Source organism: Mesoplodon mirus (genome assembly GCF_964341445.2).
Source record: "Mesoplodon mirus genome assembly, chromosome: 5".
NCBI lineage: Eukaryota > Metazoa > Chordata > Mammalia > Artiodactyla > Ziphiidae > Mesoplodon > Mesoplodon mirus.
Genome location: NC_138980.1, coordinates 32689793 through 32702371, shown reverse-complemented (window position 1 = coordinate 32702371; position 12579 = coordinate 32689793). Strand labels below are relative to the sequence as shown.

The 12579-nt window shown below is 61.8% G+C and overlaps 1 protein-coding gene across 2 annotated transcripts; it reads right to left on the bottom strand.

Annotated features, from left to right (window-relative positions):
* Nucleotides 1-43: 43 nt before the first annotated feature.
* On the bottom strand, nucleotides 44-11724 carry PTBP1 (polypyrimidine tract binding protein 1). 2 transcript variants are annotated; one of them, XM_082623886.1, is made up of 15 exons: nucleotides 11618-11724; nucleotides 9306-9336; nucleotides 6390-6465; nucleotides 5979-6151; nucleotides 5750-5896; nucleotides 5492-5662; nucleotides 5288-5398; nucleotides 5040-5214; nucleotides 4749-4826; nucleotides 3915-4063; nucleotides 2777-2810; nucleotides 2292-2384; nucleotides 1980-2196; nucleotides 1635-1712; nucleotides 44-1538 (listed from the first exon to the last, which is right to left on the bottom strand). In XM_082623886.1, the coding sequence occupies exons 1-15, from the start codon at nucleotides 11623-11625 to the stop codon at nucleotides 1406-1408; spliced, it is 1674 nt and encodes a 557-aa protein (XP_082480012.1). In that variant the 5' UTR covers nucleotides 11626-11724; the 3' UTR covers nucleotides 44-1405. The 2 variants fall into 2 exon arrangements, with proteins under 2 accessions (XP_082480012.1, XP_082480011.1); XM_082623885.1 differs by lacking the exon at nucleotides 11618-11724 and adding an exon at nucleotides 10984-11007.
* Between the last annotated feature and the right edge of the window lie 855 nt (nucleotides 11725-12579).

Genomic DNA, 12579 nt, shown 5'->3' with positions numbered 1-12579 from the left:
GAGGAAACAGCAGTGAAACAAACAGGCCCAATAAAGAGGGAAATCAAGTGCAGGATACAGAGAATTTATTCAGAGTCCAGTACAGACTGGCCAGACCACCTCCTACATGTGGACAGGAAAAAAGAGCCTACAGAAAAGGTAGGAGTTGTTATAAAATTGCTTTAATTCAGTTCTCTCCGCATTACAAGCCGGCAGCGGGCAGTGGCCTGCCATGCTCCTTACAATACTGAGCCTGTAATTGCTGTTATCAAAATATACATCTGTGTCACCATAAAAAAACCGCAATTGCTGCCCCTCACGTCTTACAACAGGTATAAAAAATTATAAATATTTACACCCTTGTTCCACCCGACATGGAAACTTGAGGCCCAGGCCCTGAAGGAGGGCCGGCCAGCACAGGGCCTGTGCGGGGAGCCCCTTGGACCCATGAGTGCAGGACAAGGCGGTGAAGACCGGAAGCTTAGGGCTGCTGTCCCACCTCCTGGGGTCCCAGCATTAGAGGCAGACAAAAAACAGAAACAAAACTTTGGTCCAAAATTTGCAGGAAAAAAGAAACCCTGAAAGTTTAAGAGCACTTGTCCTCCGGACAGAGGACAGTTGTGAGTAAGGCAGCGGCAGGTCGCAGACGTGCCGGCCCCATTGTGTCTGCCCTGGAAATTAGATCCTGCCCTGCGACTCAATGACAAGGAATAAAAGTACAGTATACAAAGTCATACCACAAGGAGAAAATTTAGGTTACACTCATACCATTTTTATCATCTTGCTATATAAAAAGTTACTTAAAACTATTTTTTGCATATAAATGAAAAAGATTAGAATATTTGGTCAACTGGAAATATTGCTAGGCACAGGTGTCTGCAGCTGCATCAAAGCATAATACAGAGATTACGGTGGAAACAAAGCTGAAGAAGCGACGGGGAGGGGCCCTGGGGCTGGGAGGCAAATCATACACGATACAAGGATTGGGGGGCGGCCACACCCGGCCACCCACAGTCTCCCACCGCGGCAGGCACACGATCCCATGGGAGGCTGACCCCCCCAGGCCCCCAAACCCCTACACATCTGCTACCCCAAGAAGGCCCTGCCAGAGCAGCGGGTTTAAGGCACAAGAAAGCCGAGTGGAGGTTTGGGAGCGCCCGCCACGCAGACTACAGAAGGCACGGGCAAGGGGCCGGGCTGGGCCTCGACGGTCACCAAGAGCCTGAGGTTGGCACCCCACCTCCCCCAGGTGAGCAAGTGAATTCAATTTAATTTCTTTTAAAAACAGGTATACTGATTTCTCTTTAAAAAAATAAAATCTCTGGTCTTTTTTTAAGGTCACTTCAGCTGCTTTTTAAAGTGGCTTTTTTTCTGGAATGATGGAAGTTGTCGCCGGGTGCCCGGCAGGCTGGTCCTTGGTGGCGGCCTAGATGGTGGACTTGGAGAAGGACACCCGCAGGTGGTGGTTCTCACCCAGGTCGTGGTTGTGCAGGTCGATGAGCGCCTGGATGGCCTCCTCCACAGAGCCCATCTGGATCAGCGCCATTTTGCGGTCCTTCCTGCAGGGAAAACGGGGGACACAAGGAGCCGTGAAGGGCCTGGTGGGGCGGGGCAGGTCTGGGGGCAGCGGGGCGAGGGGATGGGGCTGGGCTCACTGGAAGAACTTGAACCCTTTCACGATCCCGCCATTGCTGGAGAAGAGAATCTTGAGGTCATCCTCGGAGATGGAAGGCCTGCAGGGGGAGAGAAGACCTCAGCCAGTCTGCGGAAGGTCAAGGCCATTCCCTCAAGACAGCAGCTGAGTGTCCAGGGAAGGGTGGGGTCTCCAGGAGCTTTTTAGGGGCCCCAGAAATAGGTTATCAGAAAATGACCAAGAGCATCTGAAAGGTGCACTACAAGCAAAGAACACACTCCGCTAGGCCTCCAGCAAGGCCTCCCTAGGGCCTGTGGAAGGCCCTGGAAGCGGGAGCGTCATACGAGAGACCTTTACAGACACTCACGGGATATTGGAGAGGTGCAGGGTGGCTGAGGGCGGGAAGATGTTCTGGAAGTTCTTGGAGCCGGGCTTCTTGAAGCGGTGCAGGGGCGAGTTGCCATAGTCCTTGGTCAGGCCCTGGTCCTCCTGGCCCTCACGGGGCAGCTGCACGTTCTGGTGCTTGGAGAGTGTGATGCGCACCGGCTTCCCGTGCAGCTTGTGCCCATTGAGGTGGCTCATGGCTGGGGGGAGACACGACAACACAGGACCCACGTGACCCAAGGCCCCTAGGCACCGGCCCCGCAGCCCCCCGGCCTGGCAGCCCTGCAGCCCTTACCCAGCTGGGCCTGGCTCCCGTCGGCCATCTGTACCAGGGCGTTCTCCTTCTTGTTGAACAGGATCTTCACCCGCTGCACGTCGCCGTACACGCCTTCAAGGGCACAGGGACAGACTGCTGAGCTGCCCGGGCCCCATGGCCGCCTCCCCGCCGGCCCCGCGACCCGCACTCCCGCACAGGGCTGGCTCTCCCCGCAGCTCTGCTTATTCTGCCTGAGAAGCTGTCTAGTCACAGGGAGTGTTACCGGGAGGGCTGCCTTCAGCAAAGAAGCCCTGAAATCCAGGAAAGGCCAATTGCCAAGAACCATCCTGCGGCTGCTACCGACACGTCTACTCTGCCAATAGCATGCGGGGCCGTAAACCATGCTCTGGAGTCCAAGTCAGTACGCAAAGCGCAGCCCAGACCGCACGCTCGGACATCTCAGAGCGTGACAACCACCTCAATTACACGAAAACAAGATAATAAAAGTGGGAACGATAACATACCGAAAAGAATAAAGAGGCTTTGGGGTGTGACTCTCTTTAGAGGACAGCAGAGCAAGGCAGCGAGGGACAGGGAAAGGGAGAGGTCAGGGGGCGAGTTGGAATCGTCCACCACGAGGAGGCAGCCCCGCAGGCGTGCAGGTTGATGGATGATGAAGTTGTCAGGATGTTAATATTCAAGGGCAGGTTGGTTTCCGGAGAGCAGGGTTTGAGGGGGAATTTTGTTTTTATTTATTTATGGTTTTGTTTTGTTTCAAGCAACAACAGGAAGCAGAAGTACCGTGCAGTCAGTTGGCAAAGAAATTCCGGATCAGGGCAAGAAAAAAAATTGGGAAAGGGGAAGGGGAGAAAAGAAAAAAAGTAGCAAAAACACAGGTCAGTAAATACATAAGAAAACACGCGGCGTCCCATCAGTCAAGACCACACACACTACGAGCCACGCGCCGGGCGGACAGCAGGAGCGCCCCCGGCGGGGAGGAGACGGCGCCCCCCCCACTCCCCCAACCAGGCCCTCCAGAAACTGTCTCCCCGGGGCCCGCACCAGGGCCTCCAGTCAGGCTCACTGGGGTGGCTGGTAGCGGAGAGCTTGGCTAGAGGAGCTGGGACAGGGCTCGAGAGGCCGCAAGTCACACGTGCTCAGACAGGCAAGAGAGCAACTCGTTAAAATAAACAGGAACCCCGTCCCTCAAGAATCAAAATATCTCGAGCCTTAATCATTTCATCCCAGCTCCCTGAGCTGAACTTGGCCACCGAGACAAGCACAGGCCCGGCTGCCACCTCAGGGACCGTGGCTGGTGGCCTCGGCTTGCACCCCCTCCCCAGAGGCGCCCCGCAGGCCCCTGCAGACCGAGGTTGGTTGGGCTCGAAATTGCAAGACTGCTCCCGTGGACACCAAATACTTCAACTCTCAGCATCATGGAATTAGGAACATACATTGAGATGTTAAGGAAAACAGGAGGACTCCAAGCGCTGCGGAAAGGACGCAGCAGTGAGTGACGTCAGTGCAGAGAGGAGAACAGCGTGACACCTGCAGGCACTCCAGGGGCCCCAGTGCCTGGGGGAGGGGCTCAGTCTGCACTAGGACCTGAGAGCAAACGCCCGACTCCTACTTCCGGAAGGACAGCCTAGAAGAGCCACGTACCTCGGGGTTGAGGTTGCTGACCAGCAGGACAGCGTTTCCTGCCCCTGCCAGGCCCGGGATGGCGATCCGGCCCGCCGCTGCCGCCGCCGCCGCCGCTGATGGGATGGCCAGAGGAGCCAGGGCCCCGTGCACGTTAGGGACGGAGAGGCCTGGAGGGAAAAGGCGGTCAGATAAGCAGCGGCGCCCACCTTCTCCACCGAGACAGAAACGCGGGTCCTGCCCATCCTCATGCAAACGGAGACACGTTGGGGATGCGGGGTGGGGAGGAGCGGCTGGCCCAGCGACACGCCTGCGGCTCCTCCACACTTCTCATGTCACAGACCGTGCTGGCTTGACCGTCTACATGCGCCAAACAGCACAGAAAGCTCCAGCTCCTCGGATGCAGGATCGAGCCCAGCGGCCTCGGCCGTGCTTGCATGCAGGTGCCCGTCACCATGCAAATCGCACGCCGGGCGGGACAACAGGCTCAGGATTGTCATGTAGGTGGGCGCCTGGCCCCCGGGAGGGATGCTCAGGTGTGCCCGCCCAGCTCACGCCGCTCCGCTTACCAGGCCACTTAAATGCATCTACTAGGGGCATATCCCTCCAACCACCGTGCGCTGGTCCTCACCGGGCGCTTGAAGGGAACCAGACCAGAGACTGTGGGGTTAGCGGGCTCTCTGCACGGCCCTGCCCTACGACTGCCCTGTGCCCAGGCTCCGTGGGGAACCTGGAGGCCTGTGCCCAGGAAGGTGGGCTCCCCCCGTGACTGCGCCACGTCGGCTGCCGTGGAAGCAGAGCTACGGGAGAGGTGAGGGCATGCAGAGTTGGTGGTAGGGACGAGTGTTTGAATACCTGCAGCTTGAGGAATTGCAAAGGTGGGAGGGAAACCAGCTCCTGCATACGGAGAGGCTGACATTATACCAGGCGCACCTAGAAACAAATGAGACACTAATCATCGCACCCATGGGTGCGAGCCGGCTGCCAGTGCCCCACCCGGTGGGTTCCGGGCTGGTGCTGTGTGGGCATCCGGGAGACGGGTGCTGACCTCCCCAGGTGCAGAGCCGGGCGCCTAGGACTGAGCTACGTGTCCTGCCCCCGCCCCACCCGGCCCCACCACCGCCGTCCTGCCACCGGGCACCTTACCGAAGGCTGCGGCCATGGTCTGGTCCAGTGAGGGCTGGCTGTCGCCGGATGGCAGATCGGGGCGCGTGTAGTCGCGGCTCTTGTCGTTGTTGTACTTGACGTTGAGGCTGGTGAGCTTGGAGAAGTCGATGCGCAAGGTACAGCAGGCGTTGTAGATGTTCTGGCCGTCCAGCGACTGCGGGGACAGCGAGAGGGCTGTGAGTGGGGGCCTGGCAGCCGGCGGCGCAGCTGCCCCGGGGACCACTCACCAGCTTGGCGTGCTGGGCGCTCACGGGGTCAGCGTACTGCAGCAGCGCCTGGAACTGATTGTTCTTGGTGAAAGTGATGATCTTCAGGACGGTGCCGAACTTGGAGAAGATCTACAGGAAGAGGGCGGCCGGGTGGGGTTGGCCTCAGCCCGGGAACTGGCCCCCACCCGCAGGCCAGCACTACCCCGCTGCACCCCGCCTCACCTGATGAAGCACGTCCAGGGTCACCGGGTAGAAGAGGTTCTCCACGATGATCCTGAGCACCGGGCTCTGGCCAGCCATCGCCATCCCCGCGTCCACCGCCGCGGCCGAGGCAGCCAGGGCCAGGTTTCCTGACTGGACTGAGTTCACCGCCTGCAGGGCTGCCTGGGCCCGCTGTGGGGGCAGAGCCATGAGTCCCACAAGCCCCAAGGCCACCACCCGCTCCCCCACCTCCGCCCGCCCGCACCCCAGGGCACGCACCGCCTGATTGGGCGAGCTGTCCGTCTTGAGCTCCTTGTGGTTGGAGAACTGGATGTAGATGGGCTGGCCACGCAGTACGGGCGTCACCGATGTATAGTAGTTCACCATGGTGTTGGCAGCCTCCTCCGTGTTCATCTCGATGAAGGCCTGGGGGCGGGGGTCGTGTGTGAGCCAGGGCCGGACTCTGGGAGGCCCAGCGACCATCCCAGAGAAGGCCTAGGCCTTGTACCTGGTTCTTCCCTTTCAGCATCAGGAGATTGGTGACCTTCCCGAAGGGCAGCCCCAAGGAGATGACCTCCCCCTCGGTGACGTCACTGGGCAGCTTTCGGATGTGGATCACCCTGGAGGGCACGCCTGTGCTCCTGTTGTCCCCCTTGAACTTCTTGCTGTCGTTTCCATTTGCTGCAAAAGGATGGTGTGCGTGGCACAAGGCACTTCCCGGCTCCCCTAGAGCAAGGGACCCCTCTCCTGGCATCGGCTTCCTCCCAGCTCTGGGAGGCTGCGGGGACGGGGAGGTCTCCACACCTGGCTCCCAGGGAAGTGAGGCTCAAGGTCACCAAGGCCAGGACCAACCAACCCCAAGTGCGCTCCTCAGAGCCACAGAGGAAGTGCTCCTAGGTAGGGCCGCAGTTAGGGTTACCTGTGGAGGCCGAATTACTGCTCATGATAAAGGGTCCGTTAGTGACACAGGCAGAGAAGAGCTCGTCAGATCCCCGCTGGAAAAGAGGGGCGGGTTGGAACCGAGCAGCGTCTTCACCGCAGCGCCCCCCAACCCTCCCTACGGGGGCCCGGTGGTTCTGCACCCAAGACACAGCTCCTTCCCCCACCTGCGGAGCCCCTGGGGGTCTTTCCCCAAGCAGGGCCAGCGTCTCGTCCCCTACAGGGGCTCTGCGTGTCCCGCCTCCCACCCCCCGTGCCTGGGGTCTGCACGGGCTCAGGCTGGCTACCCCGAGGCTCGGCCGTCGTGCTCTCAATCACGGCAGAGCCACTCAAGGCCCACGAGGACAAAGCCCCCTTGTCACACACACTGCAGCCACCCGCTCAGCCGCAGGAGCCTGCCCTACTTTCCAGTCTGAGGAAACCGGAGCCCGATGACCAGAAAGGCCACCTCTCCAGGCGGCGGGCACCTTGGTGACAAACAAGCAAGAAGCTCCCGAAGTGCCCAAACCATTCTCTCCAGAAATGACTAGTTGACTCATTAATCTCAATCTAATTGAATTAACTCCCAGAACCAGGTAAGATCGAGGCCAGGGTGAAGCAGACAGGGGGCCCTCCTGCCGGGCGAGGACAAAACCCCACTCGAGGGGCAAGGAGACCCCACTGGGACCAGGAGGCTCCCCTCTAACAACTTCCGGACACGAAACCGGTGGCCTGAGAAGAGCTTCCCTGCCCTATAGGTGCCCCGCGCCCTCCCAGCAGGAATAGCAAAAACCAGTTCTCAGGGCCAGACCCTCCAACTGCCATTTTCGCCAGCTTGTCCCTCCTCAAGAACACCTTATCTCTGCCCTTCCCTCAGGCCAGCTTAACTGCCACTTACAAACAAGGACGCCAGACACCCAGGGGCCTTCCCACCTTCCCGTGGTCTAGCACCGAAGTCAGTGGGACACTCCCACCCCACCCTGCTCCTGGAGACAAGCCGAAGGAACCCAAGGAGGTTCAAGGTCTGCCCCTCAAGACAGGAATCGGGTCCATGCCAACACTGCTGAGAGCAAACAGGATGCTCTGGGCTGCCCTGGCTGCTAGGCCACCTGCTACGGGCGTGACCCTGAACCCAGACCCCACGCCTGGCGGGCATCTGCAGGGGCCGCTCCACCCCCTGGCTCCCCAGGGCTCAGGGCTGAGATGGATGTGCAGAGGGCCAACACCTGAGCCAGTGGAGAAGCTGCAAAGGCTCAGACCCCTGCCTGGTCTTAGAGTCCAGAAAAGGACCCAGAGCCGCTTACGGGCTGGAATTTGTTATAATGAAGCAAAATGTTAAAAACCCCAAGCACTCCAGGCTAACCTGACCCGTCACGCCCCAGCTCACTTTCAGCAAGTGGACCTGGGCGCTTCAAGGCTCAGAGCAGTAGACCAGCCCCAGCTGTGAACGAAGGGCCACATGAGAACCCAGGCAGAATGCCCCTGAGCCACCGAGGACAGAGTCCCCCCTGCCTAAGTGGTAGGAATGTGGACTTGAAGCCCTGACCCGCCCCCCGGCACACAAAGGCCCCCCGTCCAGAGCTGGACAGGAACGGGGCACCCGGGCAGCTCCCACACACCGGCTGCACAACCTTAAAAAGAGCATCTCGACTCCTGTCTCTGACAGGTGACAAGCAAGGCCGGGATTCCCTCAGGAGTGGGGCGTTCTTGGCCCCAACCATGTTCTCAGAGCAGACAGCCTGGCACGCCTACATCTGCAGGGTCTGTGGGGCAAGCCCCGCCCACTTGGCCGCCCATCTCCCCCAGGCCTCCCTCCCGTGGTGGGGGAGGCGGGGGGGGGGGGGCGGCAGGTGCACGTGGTGACCAGCGGCTCCACAGGGACAGCCCACTAGGGCACAGCCACTCTGCGGGGTAGAAGCCTAGGGGGCTGTGGGCCAGTCCACGCCGCAAGGGAGCTCTTCCCAGCTGCTGCCACAGGGCTCCTGCCCTGAAGTCAGCTCAGCACCAACAGCAAACGACCACCGCGCCAGCAACAGCGCCTAGAGCCCCCTTGCTTCTTCATCGATAGCTTACGCACGAACACCCCTGGTGCCTCACTTGGGGCCCAGCTTATCCTGAACCTGATGGAGAGGACCAGGCTGCCTTCCCGGTGGGTCCCCCGGTGCACGCCCCCTACAGGCTCAGGGCCTCCGTCCTGTGCAGCTGATTCTGGCAGCCAAGACCCCCCGGGGCACGGGACGGAGGAGACAGCCCCTGTAAGAGGTGCTCCGGCTGAAGTGGCCCCCAGAGAAGCTGGGGGAGGGTCCCCGTGCCAGTCACAGCACTCCGGATGAAGTCCCTCTCCCTCCTCCCGCCACCAATCAGGTTTTATCTGCAGGAAGATCGGGACAGGCGGCGTGCAAAGACGAGTCCGCCTGGGAAAACCTGAAACCAGCCCAGGCACGGCGGCCACCAGACCAGAAACCAGCTGCCACCTGCTCCTCAGGACACCCAGCCACCTGCGGGGCTCAGGACACACAGCCCGAGGGGAGACACTCTGCCCCCGACGTTCCGTTTCTCTGAGCAAAAATTATCTTAACGAGGACAGCCTCAGAAGCAGCCTGGAACTACCCCAGAGCCCCGAGATTCTCTGGTCCCGCCCCCCACCCGACAAGCTGCTTGAGGTGCAAACAGACTTCAACCTTACCCACACGAAACCGAGGACAGAAATCCTGTCACCCCGCCGCGCATCCCACCTCCAACCGCAAGCCGTTCTGAGCTCGAGGGCAGGGCAGGGGATCCCGAAATCAGACTGCTGAGGGGCCGCCCACCCCCCGCCCGAGGCAGGCTGTCCACCCCAGGAGCACCAAGCCGGGCAGCCCATGGCAGCCCATGGTGGGAACGGGCGGAAGGAGGAAGCAACATCACAAGCACCTACCTTTGTACCAACTGCTATGTCTGGGACGATGCTGCGGAGAGAAAAAAGGAAACGTCAGCCAGGGCGCCCGCCACATCCCGGAGCACGAGCCCCCGCTCGAGGCCTTCGTCAGCTAGAAGGCTGGGGCAGGGAAGCGAGCCGTCCGCCCTTTAATCGCCACTTGAAAAGGAGCCATCATTGTCCTCCGGCTCCCTCCCGGCAGGACCCCGGCCCCGCCTCCCGACCCGTCCAAAGACAAAGACACCCCCTCCACGGGCCCTGGGAGAGACACTTGATGCTGGTTAAGGTTCAGGTGCTGCTGTTTGCTTTCTAGAAACTGGCAGTGCTTGGGGGACGTTTCCAGCAAAACGCAGGCCGGTAAAAAGGCAACTCAAGGGCCCGAGATTAGAGCTCCGGCCCCACGGGGCCGAGAAGGGGGCAGCTCGGTGGAAAGGATCAGACAGAACTGACACGAGTTACTCATCAACCGGGCTCCACGTGAGCGGACTTTATCCCCCTCCGCGCAGAGCAGGCCCCGCTAGGAAAGGCGGGGCCGGGGGAGAGCACAGCTGCCCCAGATTCCTGGGTCCTGCAGCCCAAGCCCCCCCGGGACAGCAGAACCCTCCGAGGGCGTCTATGTAGTAAACAGAAACTGGCAACAAACTAACGACTCCCGAAATATCAGTTCAAGAGATAACTTAGCCAGCAACGCCCCTCACAAGGTCACCTGGCCGCCAAGGCCTGGCGGTCCCGTGACCAGAGCCTCTCATGATGTCACACAACATGTCCCCCGGCCCAGCCTCGGGCCCGGCAGAGGGCCCCGGGGCCGCCGCCTGCAGGATCCCCCTGGGGCTCTCAGGGAGGGGGCTCCCACCATAGCCTCGGCTCGGGCTCTGCCCCATCCTCACCCACCGCCTCTGCGGCGGAACCTCCACCTCTTCCCCGCAAAAACCTCAGGGGCCAGCGACGACTTTTAAAAATCTTAATGAGTCAAGAAAAAACTTCCCTGAAATAAAATAACGAAAAGTACGCAGTTTCCCAACTGCTAACCCAGGCCGCCTGGCGGCTTCCTACTCCCAGGGAGGGCTTCGGACACAGGAAGTGTTTTACGTAAAACGGCCTTTCTGGGAAAGATTTTCCGACCTTCCAAAAACACGGCAGGCCAAACAGGAGCGGCACCCGGAGGCCAGGCCCGGCTGCCTAGGTAACCACACCACCGACAAGAGGCTACAGATGCGCCCCCAAACCACGTTACGGGGGACGATAGAAGAGACAAAACTCGAGAACTTGACCAGACGGCCAAGAAAACCGAGCACACGGCCCACTGGCTCGGGAAAGGGTTCTCTGGGCAAGTCCACCCCAGCCAAAGCGGAAGGCAGACCACGAGGAGATCAAGTTCCTCTTGCTGCAGCAATTTTTCTAAAAGGTTGGCCTCAATTCAGGTTGAAACCTATCATTTCAAGCCCGAGACACCGAAGGCACGTGACCCTCCGGGCACTTTTAACCGCCCGCCCCTCCCGGTCGGGCCAAGAGAGAAAGGAGAGCTGGTTCGAAGCACCCCACCACAAGATACCCGCAACTGCCCCTGAACGCTTCCCACGGGGTGCCAGACGGGAGAGCGCAGCTCCACCGGGTTCCACCCCTTCCCGAGGACAGAGCCCCGGCCGCCGCGCGGCCCGGTCCCCCCCCGCCCCGACACCTCGGCACGCGGGGAGCGGGCTCGGATCCCGAGCCGCCCCGCCCCCACCGCGCCCGGGGCGCCACCCCGGGACGCCGGGCTGGAACAAAGGGGGCGGCGGAGGGCCCGCGCCCTTCCGGGCGGGAGGGCGGCGTCTCCGGCCGCGCCCGGGCCCGCGGCGGGCGGGGCAGGCCGGGGCAGTCCGCGCGGCGGGAAAGCCCGCGCACGCGCGCCAGAGCTGCCGGGAGCGCGCGAGGCCGCGCACGCGCGCGGAGACCATACGGGGCGCGCGGAGACCGTACGGGGCACCGGAAGGGCCACAAGACTCTCCAAGGGCGGCGCGTGCGCGCAGAACCCGGACGGGAAGCGAGAAGGGCCGCGCGGCCGCCGCGTGCGCACGGGACAGGCCTCGTGGGCACCGGAAGCGGGCTGGGCTCCCCCGGACCCCAGCCGCCTCGCGCCCCCGACGGCCCCCTCCAGGGCCGCACCCGCGCCCCAGGCCGGGGGGAAGGGAGGGAACCGGGCGGCGCCCCGGGGCCCGGGGTGGAGGCGGAGCGGCGCGCCAGGACCGTCGCCCCGAGGAGACCGGGGCGGCGACGAGAAAGAGACTGGAGCGCGAGAAGGAGAGGGGGTAGAGCGAACGAGTACTACTCACCCGTCCATTGCACACACAGGAGACCCGCGGGGGACGGAGTGGAGGCGCCGGAATAGCAGGAACCGACCCAACGGCTCTGAGTTATAGACTCACAAAATGGCGGAGACGCCCGAACACGTCCCCCGCGCGCTCTGCCCATTGGCTCCTGCCGCGCAGGTGGGCGGGGCGAGCGCCGCGGAACCCCGCCAGCGCCTCCCAATGGTTAGGAAGTCGCTCGAGGGGTGGGGCCAAAAACAGTGGCAGGCGGCCATTGGGAAAGATGGCCGTCCGTCAGGGCTCGAGGCGGAAACGGCCCGTGGAGTCGGGGAAGGGGCGAAGAGGTGAGGCCACGTGATTGCGCCAGAGCCAGTGAGCGAGCTGCCCTCCTGCGTGGGGCTTTGCTGGAGAAGCCATCTTAGGAGTGGGTACGTGGCGGGTCAGGCGGTGGGAAGCGTGCTTCCCCCAGGCTGCCGCCATCTTGCAAACGGGCAGAGCCCACCTCCACCTCGGGCGTGAGAGCAAAGGGAGGCGCGTCGCCATCTTGAAGTAGGGCAGGAAACCTCCGAGGCGCCACCTTGCTTGTGGGCACCTGGCCGAAGTCCATTTCGAACTCAGACGTTACCCTTAGGTTAGCACGCGGAGAAGTGGCGGCGGCCTAACGCGTCCCAGAGGCGCCGGGGCTGTTTCCACTGCTGGCCACCAAGCCTGTGGCACGATGTGGCCACGGGTCGCCCCTGACTGTCCTTTGTTTGCCCCAGAGCAGCGAAGCCCGACCACGGTCTCCTCGCCTGACTGCAGGAATGGGAAAACTGAAGCCCGGGGGGCATGGCGGACGCCGCCCTGCCTGCCTGCAATTGTGGGAAATTGAGGCCGGGGGCGCACGGACAACCCCTCCGTGCCTGCCTGCAATGGGGGGTGGGGGGGTGGACTGAGGCCCGGGGCGCACAGAGCAGACTTCGCCGTCAAAGAACGTTCAGGACTGG